This window comes from Phragmites australis, chromosome 14 (assembly GCF_958298935.1).
Source record: "Phragmites australis chromosome 14, lpPhrAust1.1, whole genome shotgun sequence".
NCBI lineage: Eukaryota > Viridiplantae > Streptophyta > Magnoliopsida > Poales > Poaceae > Phragmites > Phragmites australis.
In genome coordinates, this window is record NC_084934.1 from 8,173,434 (window position 1) to 8,194,615 (window position 21,182).

Sequence of the window (21,182 nt, forward strand, 5' to 3'; positions counted from 1 at the left end):
ATGAAATCTGAATTTCAATAATGTTTGTGTATATTGAAAATGAACTCTATGTCTGTGTATTTGTGTGCAAAATGATAGTGATGCTAAGGGCTTATATGGCATTGTGTTCTCTTACTATGAAACATTAGATGTAATATATGGGAGGGATATAGCCACTGGTGAAGGTGCGGAAGGGCTTGGTGAAGCTGTCACAAACATAGAGCGAGAAATTAGTGCTGAATATGGTATTGGCCCAGAGGAAGAACAGGAGAGGGTGTCTAGAGAAACACCTAGACATCCTCATTTAAGTCTGACAACTTCTTATATTTAGTAATTTGTTTTTCTTTTTGCAGAAGAAGCAAATAAAAAGTGATGGGAAACTAGGATGTTTGGATCTCAAGCTTCAAAAGTTGATCATCTCTGGTTTATGAATTGGCAGTATTAACCTATGCTCAATTTAGGCTTTAGTATATGTGGTGTTCTTTGTAATAGTTCTGTAGCAGTTATGAGATCATGAATGTCCCTATTTGGTCCATTCACTTTTGGTACTAGCAGAAAACATGCTATGTAGTGGTTTGTACGCTATTTTGAGGTATGATACTTTATTTAGTAGACGCTTTTGTTGTTGTGAGATGGCCTGGGAAACAGATTTTGTTCTGGCAAAACCTCCTTGTAATGTAATGATGCTCGGGTTAGCATATTCAAGAGAACATATATTGTTTTTGTGTTACTGTAATATTTTGAGAAGACTTTTACAGTACACCTAAATGAGTGCATGCCGTCTATTTTCTTTATCCGGTGGTTTAAACGGTGGGGAAAAACACACGAACTGGACTCTAACACGACCTAACCAGCAACAAGACCTTGACCAGGACACAAACTCAACACGACGAACTCTGAAACTGAAATATGCAAAAGCTAAAGGCGCGGAAGGGTTGTAGGACAGGAAAAAAAAAACGATATGGCAGTGGACTATGGAACGAAGGCGAAAAACACTCGAAACTAAGGGTAGATATGAACCTGACGGTATACCTGAAGCTCTGAATACCACTTAATATGAACAAGGGTTCCCGATCTTCCGAAAGGTTCTGGTAACTCTCGATTTGGTGGAAACGAGACACAAGTCGATCCGGCTTCCGAACAACACGATCCGAAACCCCGCAATCGCAGCACCACGTCTCCTCTGGTTATCAACCGGCGTTGCACGGTTGACCTCGCCAAGAAGGCTAAAATCCTTGCCTGTGAATCGAAGAACACAAGCAAGAACAAGGAAGAATGCAACCAAATTGCAGATGAATAATTAATCTCACGAGTTGGGGTCTCACAAACCGACGAAACGGCGAAACTGTTCTTGACAGAATAATCTAAGCAAAACCCAACCCTAATTAGGGCGGCGGCTACTGTATATAAAGGATTAGGGTCGGCCAAGGACCCCTAGACGCGTCCCTAATGGACTCCAACACGATACATGGCCCAACGGACCAAAAACGGTGACTCAGCACCGGGACAGATTCTGGACGCTGACTTGTTTCGACGTTTCCTATTGACTCGGAAGGAATTTGGACCTCAAACCAACGCCATTGGTTTCCTTATGAAATTATCTTTCCAACCATATGTGAATGGTCGAAAACGGAGTCCGGATGCGTCCTGGGCGTCCGTTTTATTGCTCGCTGGTCCTGGAGGCCGAGGCTGATTCAGACTCGAGTTGGACTGGACCTCCTGCTGTTGTTGGACGTCCTAGCTGCTCCTCCACGCCTCCAAGCCTTCCTCTATGTGTTTCCTTGTCCTCTCCATGATTCCTAAACAACACATAATCATTAGGTAGTAATCTATTCTCAAAATTATATAAAGAGTTGCTTAGGAACGAGCTCACCTCTAAATTTAATTGTCGTGCGCGAGCTCTTGTGATTGGACCTTGAAAGTTCAATGGAGGATCATTGTATGTATCCGAGGGAGTGATGTCCTCATCATCCTCCCCCTCTTGAATTGGAGTTGTCCTCGACTCAAGCTCATCATCGGCTCCCAAGTAAGGTTTCAAATCTGCAATGTTAAAAGAAGGACTAACCCCGAACTCGGGTGGCAACTCAAGTTTATATGCATTATCATTTATTTTCTCAATTATCTTATAAGGACCAGCAGCTCTTGGCATTAATTTAGACTTACGCAGCTCTGGAAACCTATCTTTTCTTAAATGTAACCACACTAAATCACCCGGTTCAAGTTTGACTTCTTTCCTACCTTCACTACCAGCAATTCTATACTTTTCATTCATCTTTTCGATATTTATTTTAGTTGTTTCATGCAACTTACGAATAAAATCAGCACGTGCACTAGCATCACTATGTGTTCTTTCAGTGGTAGGTAAAGGCAAAAGATCAATAGGAGCGCGAGGGGTAAAACCATACACTACCTGAAAAGGACTTACCTTGGTGGTAGAATGTGTTGCCCGATTATAAGCAAACTCCACGTGGGGCAAACATTCTTCCCACATCTTCAAATTTTTCTTCAAAATAGCTCTCAACATGGTACCCAAAGTACGGTTCACTACCTCCGTTTGGCCATCAGTTTGTGGGTGGCAAGTAGTAGAAAACAATAGTTTTGTACCCAACTTATTCCATAGAGTGCGCCAAAAGTGACTCAAAAATTTAGCGTCGCGATCTGAAACAATAGTAGAAGGCATACCATGCAAGCGAACAATCTCTTTGAAAAAGAGGTCAGCAATATAAACGGCATCATCACTTTTATGACAAGGTATAAAATGTGCCATCTTAGAAAAACGATCCACAACAACAAAAATGCTATCCCTCCCCCTCTTAGTCCTAGGCAATCCCAAAACAAAGTCCATCGAAATATCTGCCCAAGGAATAGAAGGAACAGGAAGAGGCATATACAAACCATGTGGATTCAAGCGAGACTTAGCCTTTTGACATGTGGTACAGCGTGCCACGAACCGCTCAACATCTCTCCTCATCTTTGGCCAAAAGAAATGTGTGGCCAACATATCCTCCGTCTTCTTAGCACCAAAATGTCCCATCAATCCTCCTCCATGTGCTTCCTGCAACAACAAAAGACGAACGGAACCAACTGGAATGCATAGACGGTTAGCTCTAAACACAAATCCATCATTGATCACAAACTTGTTCCATGTACGTCCCTCTTTACAGTTCAGCAATACATCTTTAAAATCAGGATCAAGCACATATTGTTCTTTTATTGAGTCAAGTCCAAAAACTCTATAATCAAGTTGGGACAACAAAGCATATCGTCTAGACAAAGCATCAGCAATTATATTATCCTTCCCTTTCTTGTGTTTGATAACATAAGGAAAAGATTCAATAAATTCAACCCACTTAGCATGTCTACGATTCAGATTATTTTGAGAACGAAGATACTTAAGCGATTCATGATCTGAATGTATAACAAATTCTTTAGGCCACAAATAATGACGCCACGTCTCTAAAGAACGTACAAGTGCATACAATTCCTTATCATACGTAGAGTAATTAAGAACAGGGCCATGCAATTTTTCGCTAAAGTATGCAACGGGCTTACCTTCTTGCATCAAAACACCTCCAATGCCAACTCCACTAGCATCACATTCTAGCTCAAAGGTCTTACCAAAATTTGGAAGTTGCAGCAATAGCGTGTGCGTAAGCTTGCCCTTCAAAGTGTCAAAGGACTCCTCTTGTGCCTTACCCCAATGGAACACCACACCTTTCTTTGTCAACTCGTGTAAGGGGGCAGCAATGGCGCTGAAATCCTTCACGAAACGACGATAAAAACCTGCAAGTCCAAGAAAACTTCTCACCTGTTTGATGTTTTGGGGCACCGGCCAACTCTTTATGGCTTCAATTTTCATCTCATCCACCTCAATTCCCTGTGGAGTAATAACATAGCCAAGAAAAGAGACTCGATCCGTGCAAAAGATGCACTTCTCAAGGTTACCAAATAAACGTGCATCACGTAAAGCATTAAAAACAGCACGTAAGTGATCCATATGTTCATCCAAAGACTTGCTATAAATCAATATATCATCAAAGTAAACCACCACAAATCGTCCAATAAAAGCTCTTAAAACCTCATTCATCAAACGCATGAAAGTGCTAGGTGCATTAGTTAAACCAAAAGGCATTACTAACCACTCATATAATCTGAATTTAGTTTTGAAAGCTGTTTTCCATTCATCTCCAAGTTTCATTCTAATTTGGTGGTAACCACTACGCAAGTCGATCTTTGTAAAAATTACAGAACCACACAACTCATCAAGCATATCATCAAGTCTAGGAATAGGATGGCGATATCGAATAGTAATGTTATTGATGGCTCTACAATCAACACACATACGCCAAGTACCATCTTTCTTAGGAACCAAAATCACAGGAACAGCACAAGGACTAAGGCTCTCACGTACATACCCGCGGTCCAAAAGCTCTTGGACTTGCTGCTGAATTTCCTTAGTCTCCTCGGGATTGGTTCGATACGCAGCACGATTTGGCAATGTTGCTCCCGGGATCAAATCGATTTGATGCTCTATCCCTCTCATAGGTGGCAGTCCCGGGGGTATCTCAGCTGGGAAAACATCCTCATACTCCTGCAAAAGGTTAGTGGCAGCAGGAGGTATCGAACTAATAACATCATCAAGCGAATACAAAACTCGTTTGCAAACCAAGGTGTAGCAAATATCATTATTAGAAATTTCAGCAAGGTCACTTTTTAGTGCAAGCATAACACCACCCTTCAATTTTATGCCCTCTACCTTAGAACTAGGTGTAGACTTATCCTTTTTAGGTGGGTAAAGAGAATTAGCAACTTGCTGATTTTCAGATTTAGTATCACGCAAATTAGCAGCTCGTTCTTTATCAGCTTGTACAATTTCAACAGGGGTCATAGGAACCAAAGTAATTTTCTTTCCCTTATGCATAAAAGTATATGTATTACTTCTACCATGGTGTATAGCATCATTATCAAATTCCCAAGGTCGACCCAATAAAAGTGAGCAAGCTTCCATAGGTACCACATCACAGTCAACATAATCAGCATAGGAACCAATAGAAAAAGAAACTCTGCAAGTTTGTGTTACCTTAGCTTTTCCAGCATCATTAAACCACTGAAGATTATATGGATGGGGGTGTTGGCGTGTGGTCAAGCCAAGCTTCTTGACCAAATCTGAACTCACCAAATTATTACAACTACCTCCATCGATGATGACACGTGCTCGCCGATTTTGGATGACGAAGAAAATCTGGAACAAGTTATGGCGTTGCAGCTTCTCTGGTTGTTGTACCTTTGTGCTGAGCGCCCGCTGCACAATGATGCTCCTATAGGTCGCTGTGTCATCACTGCCCAAGATTTCGTTGCTCTCCTCAACAACTGGTTCTTCTTCTTCTTCAATGTCAGAGGCGCTGATGTACCCATCTTCAGTTGCAATGTATGCCCGCTGACTTGGGTAATCCTTCTGCACATGACCGAATCCATGGCAGCGACGACATTGAATGCCAGAGGTGCGTCCCGTTGATGCAACAGAGGAAGCACTCTTGGAAGGTCCCTGCAAAACAGAATTTTTACCTGAGCCCGAAGGTCGTGTAGTGACAGGATTTGGTGCCGTAGCTGCTTGTTGCTTGCTCGCTGGTGAGGGAGCCCTGTAAGTGGATGGTTTGGACAGCCCAAAGGATGGTCCTGTGCGCGGCGTGTATGTGGTGCTGGCCTTGTACTTGCCCTGCTGCTCACGCCCCTGCAACTCCTTCTCTGCAAGCATAGCAAACTGAAACAATTGGTTGACATTGTTAAATTCTTTATAATCAATAATATCCTGGATTTCACGTCTCAAACCCGAATAAAATTGACAAATAGAATCTTCGTTTCCCTCTACTATGCCACAACGCATCAAGCCCTTTTGAAGCTCACCATAATAATCCTGCACAGATTTATCTCCCTGTTCTAAGCGCATCAATTTCTTACGCAAGTCTCTATGATAAGATGGGGGAACAAATCTATCACGCATAGCAACCTTAAGCTCTTCCCATGTACGAGGTGTGGCACCATCTGCAGCTAAACCAGTCCACCAAATAATAGCAAAATCTTTAAACTCACTAGTGGCTTGTCTAACTCTATGTTGTTCAGGTACTTGATGGGCACTAAATTTTTGCTCTACTGTCATCTCCCAATCAAGATATCCCTCAGCATCATAATGTCCCGAAAAAGAAGGTATAGTAAATTTAACCTTAGCATAAGGATCTTCAGGAGCTCGATTATACATACCTCGATGGTGGTGGTGATGTGGAACGCCACCCATACCTGTGGTGTTAGTGCGAAGACGACGCCGTAATCTGTTTTGCAATGTCGCCGCTGGATCAACATTAACATCGTCATCATACAACTCATCACCGGTGTTGCTTCCATTCACATCTTCGTTGTGCACAGGACGGTTTTCCAAAGCATTTACCCTGTCGGTGAGCTCGGATAACCGTTTGTCCACCCGCTCAACCGCGTTTGCGAGTTTCATCTCAATTATCGCTTCAGTGACAGCCTTGATGACTGTCTCCCTCATCTCCTTCTGAGCATTGTCTACAACAGCTTGTAGCTGCTCTTGGCTGACACACTCCTTGAAGTCCTTTGGCGTTTTATCTCCTTCAACTGACATTGTGGAAACAAACACAACAACAAACAGTGAAGGTTATCCCTAATAATCGTACTACAAAGGTGGAGTGGTGCCTCTCAATCAAGATCAGCAAAGGTAGACACCTTACCAAGCTCTTACCAGGGTTCTTACCAGCAAAGCAAAGGATACCTGGAAGGCGTGCGAGCGATTGCAGGGATGCAAACCAGTGCTGTCCAGAAGAATCTGTGGGGCTTGGAAGGCTCACAAAGAGAACAAATATGTATATGTGGAACACAAATCAGAAACAGATAGTAATGCTGAATTATAGTCCCAAGTACTTGTTCTCGTTGCTGGCCTAAAGTGTTGCAAGTACCAAGTATGTGTGTTAAACAAGGTGGAGAAACAAGTATGATGGATAGCAAGAGCAACAGAAACAAAGAACTAAACAGCACACGCTAACACAGCTCACTTTGCCCTTCTCTATGTGCTCCTCTAGATATTGTTCCTCTTTTGCCCCTCTCTTTTTTCTATTTTTTTGGGCTGTCGTTGTTTTTTTGGGAAAATTCGACTTTTTCTTCTTATTTTTTTGATATTTTTTTTTCACTTAGGAGCATACAAGAGGGAACCACAGAAAATTTGAGCTTAAACAAGTGAAAGACGTGGCCTGTAGAATTTTCTGAAGTTCAGCCGTAAAATGAGAAAAATATTTGGAAATTGAAAACTCAAACTTCGGAGGCGAATTTGGGAATTCTGATTTCGCCGAACCCGATGAAGCGGGGACGAACGGATCCGAAACGCTGTTTCGATGTGAAAAACTCTATGACTTTTCTGAAAACGGAGTTCGTATGCGAAAGTTATGCCCGATTTGAGAAATGACTCCGAATTAGAGGACAAAACGGGAAGAAAGTGGGGAAAATATGCGACGGAGGCTAGGGTTTGATGGAAACGGTGGGGAAAAACACACGAACTGGACTCTAACACGACCTAACCAGCAACAAGACCTTGACCAGGACACAAACTCAACACGACGAACTCTGAAACTGAAATATGCAAAAGCTAAAGGCGCGGAAGGGTTGTAGGACAGGAAAAAAAAACGATATGGCAGTGGACTATGGAACGAAGGCGAAAAACACTCGAAACTAAGGGTAGATATGAACCTGACGGTATACCTGAAGCTCTGAATACCACTTAATATGAACAAGGGTTCCCGATCTTCCGAAAGGTTCTGGTAACTCTCGATTTGGTGGAAACGAGACACAAGTCGATCCGGCTTCCGAACAACACGATCCGAAACCCCGCAATCGCAGCACCACGTCTCCTCTGGTTATCAACCGGCGTTGCACGGTTGACCTCGCCAAGAAGGCTAAAATCCTTGTCTGCGAATCGAAGAACACAAGCAAGAACAAAGAAGAATGCAACCAAATTGCAGATGAATAATTAATCTCACGAGTTGGGGTCTCACAAACCGACGAAACGGCGAAACTGTTCTTGACAGAATAATCTAAGCAAAACCCAACCCTAATTAGGGCGGCGGCTACTGTATATAAAGGATTAGGGTCGGCCAAGGACCCCTAGACGCGTCCCTAATGGACTCCAACACGATACATGGCCCAACGGACCAAAAACGGTGACGCAGCACCGGGACAGATTCTGGACGCTGACTTGTTTCGACGTTTCCCGTTGACTCGGAAGGAATTTGGACCTCAAACCAACGCCATTGGTTTCCTTATGAAATTATCTTTCCAACCATATGTGAATCGTCGAAAACGGAGTCCGGATGCGTCCTGGGCGTCCGTTTTATTGCTCGCTGGTCCTGGAGGCCGAGGCTGATTCGGACTCGAGTTGGACTGGACCTCCTGCTGTTGTTGGACGTCCTAGCTGCTCCTCCACGCCTCCAAGCCTTCCTCTATGTGTTTCCTTGTTCTCTCCATGATTCCTAAACAACACATAATCATTAGGTAGTAATCTATTCTCAAAATTATATAAAGAGTTGCTTAGGAACGAGCTCACCTCTAAATTTAATTGTCGTGCGCGAGCTCTTGTGATTGGACCTTGAAAGTTCAATAGAGGATCATTGTATGTATCCGAGGGAGTGATGTCCTCATCAGTGATCCACCACCAAACTCCCTGTAATTTGATTTCATTTCCATTTACACTACCAAAGTGTGAACTAAACAACACCTTAGTTTATAGTGGTACGGAATTGGTATTTGCTACTCTCAATTGATCTTATCTATCTTTCCTCTGTAAAAGTCTCTTATGATTATTCGAGGTCTTCCCATTACGAGTAGCCATTACATAAAAAAACTGTTGTTCCATTCTTGATTCTGATTTTTTGAAAAAGCATTTTGGTCCTACATGCACGCTCCCTTCAATTTGGCAGTGTAAGGGGCCTAGAAGGTCGTGGGGCCCCTACTCACACGTAGTGTGTGAATTAGACCCATTTATCTTTTCTTTTGAGAGGAATTAGACCCATTTAGTTAGTCCTTCACCTTTTTGGCAGCTTGCCATGCAATGCAGGCTATCAGTCCACAAGATAATATCCATTGGCGAGGCTTAAGCATAAATTAGGAAGAGAAACCACTTCATTAGACTAGAATTTCTAAATAATGTCATAGCCTATAACTAGACGTGCACCAACGTATGTATATTTCCAAATATAATGAACTAAACGCATCACTATCTATGGTTTATAAAGGTGTGTCATTACCTAACAGATACCATTATAATCTTTTTTAATTATTTTAGCAATATTGTACCGAAAATATTGAATATGCAATACATGATAAATATATAAATGGATTAATGTGCGAGGTGTTCAAAGAACTCTATATTTGTGCATGAGATAGCTCTACATAGGCTATTGTTTTATTAAAAAAACACGAAGCCACAATATAGGCTATAAGGAAAACCAGAAGAAATTCTCACTCGTGACACCATCCATCGATGAAAGTGATAATACACTTTTGTGATATTCTTTTATTAAGAATCACAGTATAATATGGAAACATATGTACATACTCATATCACTACATATATGTATTCGCACAACGTCTATAATACGGAGCTTTTAGATTAATAAATGCGTTTTGCTATCGATAGATATGTTATCTATCGCTAAAAAAAAATTTCACCTTAGTGAGACACAAACAAGAGGTTTGATCTTAAATGAGTAGGGATATAATCACATCCACTACTCTTTTTGACATTACTTGATTTTTATATACCGTGAACTTTCTCTATATTTTATTATGAGTGTATTGGTATTTACTAAAAATAAGAGGAAGAAACTAATCTAAAGCTTAAAAGGAAGAAACTTAAAAAAAAAGGAAAAAGTGGGCGTGACATGAGATGTGCTCAACAATCATGGGCAACAGAAAAAAAACCCACAAAATGTGCTGTGCTGTGCCTCCCAAAAATAGCCTCCCTAAGAAACCCACGGACAACAAATTAGCCAATTGGGTAACACAAGCGCACGCGCACAACGAAGAAATGGCGATGGCGATGGCGATAGCGATGCAGCCATCTTAGCCTCCCCCGTTCCCTCCCCTCTTCCATGGCTGCCCCTCCTCTGGCGCTCCTGGCCGCTGCCATAGCCGCGCTCGTCATCCTCGTCTTCGTCGTTTTCGCCTTCCGGCGATGGTGGCGGCGGCGGCGGCGCCGCGCGCTCGAGGCCGCCGCGGCGGTCCCTGCCCCGGTCGCTGTCCAGGTCAAGATCCGAGCTTTCTTGCCCCCTTCTTGTTCTGTTGAATCGCCTGGAGGCGAAAGCGCGGTTTTTCGTGATGCGAATCGGTGGTCTCGGTGTTTCTTGGAAGATTATTGCAGAGACGTGGATCGCCGGTCGATTGGGGATTGGGGGTTCTTGGTGCCACGTTGCCAGCGGCGAATATTTGGGCGTAGCCCTGGGGGGGCTTGTTCTTGCCAACGTGATTTGTTCCTTTCTTAGTTAGAACATTGACGATTTGTCCATGTTGAGGTCGATAGGTGGTTGTTCTTGGCCATTTGCTTGTTTCTTGGGTAGAGATTATAGTTGTAGAGAACTATTGCATTGATGGTTCGAGGCTGTTTGGTTTGTTCCATGGTAGTAGTTGAGCAAGGTGGAGGTTGATTAGGTTGTCTTTGTTGCTTCTGTGCAATAATCTGGCCAGTAGATTGCCTAGATGTTTCAAAGAAAGGACTGATATTAGATTTTTATGCTCAATGATTGCGGTATTTCATCGGTTATTGTATTTTTAGTTGGTGAATCATGATGAACGATGGGTACCATGTTAGTGCCCACTTGAGAAAAGAACACCTATTGCCTAATAAGAAGTAACTATTCAGCTCAATTTTATCTCACAAAGCTATTAGAAGCATCAGATGGTCAGGATATCTAGGATGTTGTGAGCTAGGGAATGCCACTTAATGGAATTCTGCAGCATGTGGATTAAGCTGATCTTCTTAATCCTTGCTGAAGTTGTTTCGGCAGTCAATACCACCAGCTCCAGCACTTGTGTGCTAGCACCTAAACTATGTCATTGAGCCTCGAGCTGTATAATTGTGAAAATAGTGAAGGAGTATTATGAGAAATGCTATAGGCTAGGGCACAAGCTTTAGCAACGTTGGTTTGCAGCCTGCTAGGTTGATCAAACCCCCACTGTTTGTCATACTTGCTTGCCAAGATGATGGAACTTCACATTTTCTTTAGACTATGAAAACTAGTTATACTGAAAGACAATTTTATACTGCGGTGCTTTCACTACACATCTGTATCAAACTCTTATTTTCATTAATTGCAGTGTGGACATGCTTTTATTGGTGTCTTATGATTTACAGTCTCTGTTTGCAGAACGAGAATCTAAATAGGCCTCTTCTTTCTGAAAATCGGGATGATCACTCTTGCCAGAGTAGTAGTTTTCTTGAAAGTACTGCAGGAGAATCTTCGAAGATTCAAACAAATAGGAGTAACACTACGCCCAGAAGTCATGCAATTACTGATTCAGGAAGGATTTATCCCGCTGAATCTTGTCCTACACAAGGTATGCATAATCGTAGCCAAATATTTAGTAGCCTAGTTGGAAAATCACCTCTATTCAACTCTTTTTTTTTATTGCTCGGCACTGATATGTACACTCACAGATTTTCAAAGTCAATTTTCCAGTTACTGAAAGTCACCATGGATTTTGTAGGAGAAACTCATGTAATCATTGTTGAAAATGATACTTCTGAAGAGTTCCAATTAGGAAGCACCCTTAAACGGACAACACTGTCAAATTGGGCAACACCTGATAAAAGGCACAAAAGAAGGGGTTCTGGAGAGGATAATCGTAATGGCAGCAGCATTTTTCTGAAGGATTATACATATCGTAAGCTATCCTTCAAACTTGATTTAGACATTTTAGTTGTCCATTCCTTGCAAAGGTTGGCATTTATATGCCCATTTCATCCAATCTTTGTTAGAAGTGCAGAAAGCAACCTAGATTTAGAGGTCATAGCTGGTCCATCTCATGGCATAAGCTGTTCCCGGAAGTCAACTAGCTCTTCTATGCTCCCGATAACTCTTGGAAGGGTTCCCCCAAATGATTTGGTTTTAAAGGACTCTGAAGTGTCAGGGAAGCATGCTCGGATAAACTGGAATGCAAGAGTAAGTTATTCAGGAACTATTTATGTATCTATTGTGCCTTTGACTTAATTCTACTTGATTGTTTGTTTCTCCAGACTTTTAGCTCGTTGTAAAAAAATGAATAAGTAATGCTAATTTGACCATCAGGATTCTGGTGTATGTTTGTCCTAATTTATTACCTGACAAACTTAATTTTGTCGATGGATGGTTAATGTTGGGAATCGAGATGCTAGGGCCACTTATTTCAAACATAATCATTTGCAATGCCAATATCATGACAGCACTTTTTTTAGAGAAGCAATTTGTCCAACTGTAACTCAATGCAAAACTTTTTCATCTTTTTTTAAAAAAAATCCTGAGTAGAAACTCCCCCCTTGCAGAAGTGCAGTGAATGTTTGCCACGCCCACACTTATATTTTGTCAGCACTTCTAAATAGTTAGGTACTTATTTATGAGCAGAAGTATATTGAATAAAACCTTTTCTCGTGGTTGTAATCATGAAAATATTTTAGGCTTTGGTCATTAATTTACTAGAGTAGGGCCACCAAAGCTGCATTTGGCTCTCTCTGTTCAACTGACCATATCTGTAGTTAAGCTTGATGTCTTTCAGACACTTGCTTTCCTCCGGTTACTTATGTGCGGCACACAAATGTAAGATTCTTCCATTTCCTTCGAAAAAGTAATTATTCATATGTTGGAATGTTGCAGACTTTGAAATGGGAACTTGTGGACATGGGCAGCTTGAACGGAACTTTCTTGAACTCCCAGGCAATTCACCATCCAGATGTTGGGTCTAGGCATTGGAGTGAGCCCGCTGAACTTGCGCATGGTGATATTATAACTCTAGGGACATCATCAAAACTATCTGTAAGTTCCTGACATACTTCCAGAGCATCTGTTTTTGTTCCAAGTTTGGTAAAACATTTTGCGGGTCTTCCATTCATTGTTGTGGTTTAACCATGCAGTGTACTGAATTCCCATTGCATGTTTTATAGTAGTCTGAATCTTTGAGAATTGATAAAACTGACATGTTTTATAGAATTGATCATATGGTTATACCAAATCTATGCTATGAACCTTATACATGATATCTTCATGATCTTAATCTGAAACACTTTGATGTCGTAGGTTTAGATGGCCATTGTAAGTTTGTACTCCTAGTTCAGACTGAATATACAAATATACCTGTCCCATGACCTACAAATCATTATAAATCTACTGAACGCAATCCACCTCCGATTTGGTTGTATAGAAAATAATTATTTATATTTTCTTTTAATGATTGAGACAATTCCCTGTATGCCATCGATTTTTTTTTTAAAAAAATCCTCGATTGGCCACTCAAAAATTTATGATCCCTTCTATGCCACCACTTCAATTTTTTCTTTCCTTACGTGCCACTGCCGTCAGTATGCCATGAAACGATTGTTATCTGGTGCTAGAAAAGACTATCTTGCCCTCTTCTTACTCTTTCCTCTCACATCTCTCTCTCTCTCTCTCTCACACACACACACACACACACACACACACACATCAAAACTGCATTGATTTGATCCCCTCGACACCGGAAAGGATGCCATCCACCATGGCGGCGCACGCCCCCTCCTTCTGTGACAGAAGAACCCACCTCTCCAGCCTGCTCCACGCCCAGTGCTGCGGTCCTGCGCATCCTCAACGCACAGATCTGGCCGTCCTCAAGCTGCTGGTGGTCGGCATCGCTGTGGGCGGCACCATCGCTAAGGCCGTTGTAGGTGGCGGAGCCGAAGCTGCAGGCCCCGAATCCCAATCGTTGGCAAGTTGGGAGAGCACGGGGAGCTTGTTGAGTGCATGCTTGATGCCAAGCAGGACGGTGCCGGGTGCAGGAACTAGCTCCTTGTGTTCTGCTTGTGCGCGTACGAATCAAGAACTGGACAACCTTTGAGCAAACCAATCCAATCGCAAAATCATACCAATCACATCCAAGCTAGGGCTCAGTCGAACTAACCAATCCAAAACAGAAAAAAAAAACAAGTGTGGCTCATAAGGGAGAAAGCTGCTCATACTGTGGCGCTTGGCGATGAAGAAAACGACCAGTGCAAGGTCGCTCCAACCCTCCGCCCCGAGGCCGGTCCCTCCCTCTCCGCCTTCCTTGCTTGATTGGAGTTGGATCCATTGCTCCGATGCTGCAGAAGGGGAGTGTACCAGATAGTTTTGGAACGGCATTTCATCCCACCCGACACCGCCATCCTCTTTCCAGGCCGCTTGTTGCTGGTCCTCATCCTCGCCCGGCACCACTGAGAAAGACTGAGGAACAGTGTGAAGACTGAAGAGAGAGAGGGCAGTTCAAAATGAATGAGAGATGAGCCCACTTGTAAGCAAGGGCAAAATTGCCTTTTTCACAAAATCTAACGGCAGTTTGAGACAACAGAGTTGACGGAAGTGGCATATAGGGGAAGAAAAATTTGAAGTAATGGCACATAAGGGACAACTTTTTCAGTGGTACATCGGAGATTTTGAAATTTTTTAATGGCATACAGGGAATTTTCTCTGATTGATTCTGTGGGTGTGCTCTTCTGTTTTCAGCCCATATGCTTAAAGCTGTTCGTTTGGCATTTTTGGTTTTTTCGGTGGGGTAAATACAGTATTATTTGTCCAGTAAATATGGTGTAATTTATTGTACAATATGGTATCAGTATATACCAATTTATTTCGGTATGGGATCAGTATATACCATTTGTACCAAAGTTGACGTGAATTGAGATTGACATGATGAGTCATCAAGACATAACATGAATTTGCGAAATATCTGTGCACATGCAACCTGCAAGTGGAAGCCGCTAACTCACCAAGCCAGCCCCAAGGCCACAATAACGCAGCTTGCAGCCATGCACTGACTATGTTACACGGATACGGATACGTGTATCGGTATCGGACCGATACCGATATGCGGATACGTCTTTTTTCCGGAAATCCCGATACGCGGATACGTTTCAATAATATTTTATTAAAAATAAGTAGCTGCTATTTGGGTCATCACCCTTAAGAAGTTACTTCCAGCCGAATAACACATAAGAACATATAAGAAACACAATCTCACGAATAGCAAATTGGAAAGTTCAGTAGATAGTAGCTCACACAATAAAACATAGAAGTTCAACATAGCAGATAGCAGGTTCTACTTAAGTTTTATTACATAACATAATAGGTAGGATAGTAGCTTGCAAGTTCATCCAACTAGGTTTGTTCAGGATTTGCTTCAGCTTCATTTTCCTAAATATCAGCCTCCACATCTCCAAAAGACACGGCTTGCAATTCAGGCTCATCAAGAGAAAGGTTAGCCACTTCAAGAATTCCTAAACCACTTAGAGATTCAAAAGAATCTCCTCCGACATCCCACATCCTTGATTCTCCTTTCTTGTAATCATTAGTCCTTCTTGAGAGATGTCTCAAATTTGAGTGCACATAGACCAAATCTTCAGCACGCTCTGGAGTTAGGGCATTTCTTTTGACACTGTGAATGAAGCTATATGTACTCCAATTTCTCTCACAGCAGGAAGATGAGGCTGGTTGGCTAACCAATTTGATGACCAAATTCATCAATAAAGGAACAAACTGTCCATGATTTGTCCACTAAGTCATGGGAGAAACAAACCATCTATCATGGAGGGAGTCAGGATCATTGAATTCTTTGGAACAACTAGAGAACCTTGCGTATTCTTCTGTCACTTGAGACAATTTTGTTGGTATGCGGAAGTACTTCTTGAAGCATGTCATCCTCATTTTTGATACCTCTTTGTCCTTGTGTGGAGGTACACGGCCAACACCTCCATGTAGCCACTCTTGGCTATAATATCTACAATATAAACATAGGCAAGTGAATTAGCAATCGAGCTATAAACATAAGCAAGATAGCAAGTATTGATTATTACCTTGGGTTGAGTGAATGAGCCATACAATGAAGTGGATTATTGCCTTTTGTCCACCTATCAACTAATATCTTATGAATAACCAAGTACAAGTCCGACTCCTCATCTGGTTGCTTTCCTTCCCATTGATATATCTCTTTCTTCACTTTCTCAATCATAGAATCCCACATCTCATAAATCAAGTGAAGATATGGTGTGTTAGTGTCCGCCACACGTATCATCTCATAGATAGGAGTAGTAATCTTAAGTATATACTCCACATTCCTCCACCAAACCTCACTCAATACCTTGTCATGGACTAGAGCTGTTGTTTGGGCATCATCTTTGTAAATGTCCCATGCTTCACTAATTACCATTTGCTTAAGAGGTATTTTTACCTCCACCATCCGTTTCAACATACACACAACTGATGCAAATCGTGTTTCAGCAATAGCTAGTAGCTTCAAATGGCTAAACTCATTGAACATAGAAAGCCGCATGCCATGGTTCATTATAAAATTCTTGATGATTTGGGCTTCACTTCTAATAACATGTATAAATTCAAGTTGTTTCCAAACAAATTCCTCCTCTTCATTCTTTGGGAGTTTTGGCGCACAAATACTTTTCAAAGCAAGATTGAGAGTATGCACAACACATGGTGTCCAGAATATATTCTCATATTCAGCTTCAATAAGAAGACCCGCACCTTTGCAATTTGCAGCATTGTCTGTGATGATTTGTACCACATTTTGACGACCCACTTCTTCAATAACAGACTTCAGCTTCTCAGCAATGTATTCTTTTGTCTTCACTTGCCCTTCACAATTATCAGCCCTCAAGAACATAGGTGTCTTCTCAGAAACAGCAACAAAGTTGATGAGTAGTCGCCTCTGCGGATCTGACCATCCATCAGCACAAATTGTCACTCCCTTCTCCTGCCATGTGCTCTTTGAACTCTGCAATAGCATCTCAATGTGACCTCTTTCTTGCTTCAGAAGCGAAGTTCTAAGCTTGTTGTACCTAGGCATTTTTATAACCCGCCAAGTTGCGGTTACAAGCAAAGGAAATTGCTTGTTGAAAATATGGATTTCTTGCAAAATTGAAAGATATCCCTGCAAATCAATTAAAAAACAGAATTAGCACAACTGTACAAGTAAAGAAAACTTAAAATTGCAAATTAGTGTAATGCAATGAAAATGAATACCTCCAGAATAGAATGATCTAGCAATTAGAGCATCCAAGTGCTTACGGTCCTCTATTGCCCAAGATTTTTCTAATGCACTTGCAGGTCCTCTCTTGTTCGTGCTGCCACCATATGAAGAACCCGTAGTAGGCAAAGACACAGTTCTCTGTCTTGACATTTCTACTAATTCTTTGCACCTTTGAACATCTCTCCTCATTTGGCTAAGCAAATCTATTGACACCTTCGGACATATACCCACTCCCTTTCCCTTCTTCTGCAGCAAGTGAGCTTCAACTCGAGTGTAGCTACTGAATCCTTCATATGGACAATACTTGCACTTCCATCTAGTATTGCCCCCCCTGCTCTAGGTCTCTCTAAAATGTGGACATGATCCCACAATGGAGCTCTAATATCTGTCGATGTTGCAGAAGCACCACCAGCAGCATTACTACTTGAACCTTCGATCGCCATTACGATGAATCGGTGATAACACTGAAACAGAGCCACTGAGCCACAGCATGTCGGCAGTTACTGCTAAGTGCTAACTGCTAAGCGCCTAAGACAATCGGGAGGGGGAAAATGGGAGGGGAAGAAGGAGGAGAACGCACCAGTGGAGTTCAACCGTGCGCCTGCGCCAGTGGAGCTTCAAGCCTTCAACCGTGCGCCTGGACTGTTCGCCCGAACGCACCAGTGGAGGTTCTCCCGCGCCCCTGCGCCCGTGCGCCGGCCGCGGCTGCTGACCCGCCCGTGCGCCCGTGCACCAGCCGCAGCTCTCCCGCACCCGTGCGCCGGCCGCGGCTGCTCCCACGCCTCTGCGCACCAAATGAGAAGGATATAATGGGGATCAGAGCGGTTGCATTTTTGGGGTGGGCTGAAGCCCATCGGATGGGCTACGAGCTGAGGGATGACCCAGTGTTTGGTAGTTTTGTTTTTCAGTTGGTTTATCCGGAAAAACCGAGTAACTAAAATTCCACTTTTTTTAAACACCATCCCAAATACCAAATACCACTTTCCTCATGTGGGTGTGGGTTGAGTGGTGTTTTTGTACTGTGCTCTTTGTATTTTGTTACTATTTTCTTTTTCTTTGGTGAAATGACACGCATCTCTCCTGTGCATTCAAGAAAAACAAACCAAGTTGACTGGTACGGTTTGGTAATTTTGGTATGGTATTTTCGGTACGGTAGAAATCTGCATATTTCTGTATGATCTTTTTTACTCTTGGATATCATTGTTTGAATGGGTGCTTTCTTCGATTTCCTACTTTTCCGTATTGAGTTTTTGTTGCAATACTCCAACCATCATAATGTCCAATATCTTCTGTTCATCTAGTCTCAATTCTTAAGTTGAATTGTTCACATTTTATTGGTTCCTCAAGTTTTATTGGTGCTTGTAACTATGCAGTATATTTGGAACGTCATAGCAATATTTGTACACTTAGTTCTCTGATAAGATTTTTCATATCTCTATTTCATTACCTGAATTGCTTTGCTACCTCTCCGAAGGTTCAGATTTCACTGCAAAATCAACGAGTTCCTGCTGGTGTGGGTATGGCATCCGACCCAATGGTAGCCCGTAGAAGTGGAAAGAAACTTCCAATGGAGGACATCAGCTTTTGCCAGTGCCCTCTGCAGGATGTTGAACAGGTTGGTAATTTGTTAGTTCTGACAGTCTTGTTCCTTTTTTTTTATACTTGATTGTGTTGCAGTTTGGGCTCTTTGGAATTTTCGATGGACATGGTGGGGATGGAGCTGCCAAAGCTGTCAGCAAGTTAGTCATTTGTGCTCATTTGCATGATTATGCATCCCATGTACCATCCTAGCATACGGGGATTCTTGTCCTAGCATACGGGGATTCTTGTACTAGTTAATTCTAATGGAACCTGCTCTTTTATTTGGATTCTGATTTTCAATATTTAATCTCGCCATGCAAAACTGCTGTTTTACCTTTTGATTTGTAGGATTCTTCCAGAAAATGTGGCAAACATTTTATCTCATCCGGAAACAAAAGAACGAGTGCTATCAAGTTCTGATGCTTCAGATGTTCTTAGATATGCTTTTACTTTGACAGAAGCCGCAATCGATCATCAGTATGAGGTTCACATTTTCTCTAGTCATTTTTTGTCAGATGCTATTGTCAAACTAGGTTTTGGTTTAGATTCATTTGCCTATTAGTTTAGTGAATGTAATATTTGGTGAAAGATTGGTTTTTGTGTTTGCAAGGTAGTGATGTTTAGTGTTTTTGAACCATCCTGTTTGATTTAATATAAGCTAAGCATTTCCATGTTTGTTACAGCAGCATAATCAAGAAACTAACCGGGGTAGTGATGTTAAGAATTTAGACCATGATTCATGTCAGTTTTTCTGGTTGCTAATTGTGCTGCTGATCCCATCTCTTGGATACTGATTTTTAGGTAGTTTTGCTCCCAAATTGAAGCAGTTTGTTTGGTTGCTAACTCTTGTTGCTGAATTCATCTCTAGGATATAGATTTTTAGGTTGTTTGCTGAATTCTGTAGTCTAGTCTGTCGCCTCTTATAGGCCTTACATCATTTATATTATTTTGCTGAGTAGTAGTTATATGCTCTTCCCTTTAATTACCTTGATGATACAAACTGCGATGGCTTATGATTTTTATCTGTCCCTTCTCAGGGATGTACAGCGACTGCCCTTCTTATTTGGTTTGATCAGAATAAAGATTATTTCGCCCAGTGTGCTAATCTTGGTGATTCAGCTTGTGTAATGAGGTAACAGAATTCCTGGTTCATTTTATTTTTCTGAAGTTATTAAGAGATTTTCTTCTATTTAATATAAGCTGGCAGCTAGTATATTAGTTTTTCTCTTAACTTCCAATATGGTGTAGAATCAGAGCATTGTTACTAGGATGTTTCTGAGCCCCATAATGACCTATATTTTTTTTTTCAGTATCAATGGAAAGATGATTGATATGACTGAAGATCATCGGGTAGCTAGTACAACCGAAAGAGCTAGGATCGCCAGAACTGGGAAGCCCCTGAAAGATGGTGAAGTTCGTCTTAGTGGTATGATATTTTTGCCCCTTTTCCAGTGCAAGTCCTTTTTTTTACCATGTATGGTGAAAGCCAAATAAATGTTCATTATTGTTTCTACAGGACTAAATCTTGCCAGGATGTTCGGAGATAAATTTCTAAAAGAGCAAGACTCACGGTTCAGCTCAGAACCATATGTGAGTGAAGCTATTCATATCACCAAATCATGCACAGGTTTTGCCGTTATTGCTAGGTAACATGTTCTCTCAATGTGTAGCAAGGTAACGCTACTGATATAATGCAACCATTCTGACCAGCAAGGTTGTTTGTATGTATGCAGTGATGGGCTCTGGGACGTCATTAGTACTAAAAGGGCAGTACAGCTTGTTGTGGAGGTGACAGATCTGTTTCTTGTGTTTTTAGCTGGCATTGTTCTGCAGCCGCGATGGCCTGTCTTGTTAGTCTGTAGTCTTACGCTGTTCTTTCCTCCACATTTTTCAGGGAAACGAGAGGAACACTGGTGACAACACTTCGGCAGATAAAGTAGCCAATCGTGTCTTAAGCGAAGCTAGGAATTTGCGAACCAAGGACAACACATCCGTAATATTTGTAGATTTTGACATCTTGAGAACAGATCCTTGAATTGCCAAATGATTTGTCCGTTTTGAGACAGCTTGTTCTAAGAATCATCTGCCTGGTGGCTTATAGCTCCAAATTTTGCGTCACTATTGGTTTCTCTGGTTTTTACTGGGGTGATATTCGCATCAACTGAACTGATCATCTGTGAATTGTTATCGGAGCAAAGTACATGGTGTGTAATCTGGTGCTTCTAGAGTCTATACTTGCTACACAGAAAGCTGCAACACTTTCTGATCACTGGATTAGGTGACCTGAACTATAACAAGGAACACACAGCTTGTTGAGCTGCATGTTA

The 21,182-nt window shown here is 41.8% G+C and overlaps 2 protein-coding genes across 3 annotated transcripts; one reads left to right on the top strand and one right to left on the bottom strand.

The window, feature by feature from the left end:
- Nucleotides 1–9,995: 9,995 nt before the first annotated feature.
- On the top strand, nt 9,996–20,963 carry LOC133890781 (protein phosphatase 2C 70-like). Of its 2 annotated transcripts, none has more exons than XM_062331336.1 (13): nt 9,996–10,286; nt 11,406–11,595; nt 11,746–11,922; nt 12,025–12,200; nt 12,888–13,046; nt 18,755–18,889; nt 18,952–19,013; nt 19,204–19,339; nt 19,893–19,987; nt 20,166–20,281; nt 20,372–20,501; nt 20,589–20,643; nt 20,750–20,963. In XM_062331336.1, the coding sequence occupies exons 1-13, from the start codon at nt 10,134–10,136 to the stop codon at nt 20,888–20,890; spliced, it is 1,725 nt and encodes a 574-aa protein (XP_062187320.1). In that variant the 5' UTR covers nt 9,996–10,133; the 3' UTR covers nt 20,891–20,963. The 2 variants fall into 2 exon arrangements, with proteins under 2 accessions (XP_062187320.1, XP_062187319.1); XM_062331335.1 differs by having other exon boundaries at nt 9,997–10,286; nt 18,749–18,889.
- LOC133890783 (uncharacterized) lies at nt 16,034–17,419 on the bottom strand. Its single transcript, XM_062331337.1, has 2 exons — nt 17,268–17,419; nt 16,034–17,175 (listed from the first exon to the last, which is right to left on the bottom strand). Exon 2 carries the CDS (start codon nt 17,089–17,091, stop codon nt 16,084–16,086), a length of 1,008 nt encoding a protein of 335 aa, XP_062187321.1. The 5' UTR covers nt 17,092–17,175; nt 17,268–17,419; the 3' UTR covers nt 16,034–16,083.
- Nucleotides 20,964–21,182: the final 219 nt, after the last annotated feature.

Bases quoted from the DNA above. Each gene is read 5' to 3' on its own strand.
- LOC133890781 (XM_062331335.1), top strand. From the start codon at position 10,134: ATGGCTGCCCCTCCTCTGGCGCTCCTGGCCGCTGCCATAGCCGCGCTC. The intron at 13,047-18,748 runs GTAAGTTCCTGA...ACCTCTCCGAAG, and splicing joins GGACATCATCAAAACTATCT to GTTCAGATTTCACTGCAAAA. The intron at 19,988-20,165 runs GTAACAGAATTC...TTTTTTTTTCAG, and splicing joins GATTCAGCTTGTGTAATGAG to TATCAATGGAAAGATGATTG.
- LOC133890783 (XM_062331337.1), bottom strand. From the start codon at position 17,091: ATGCCTAGGTACAACAAGCTTAGAACTTCGCTTCTGAAGCAAGAAAGA.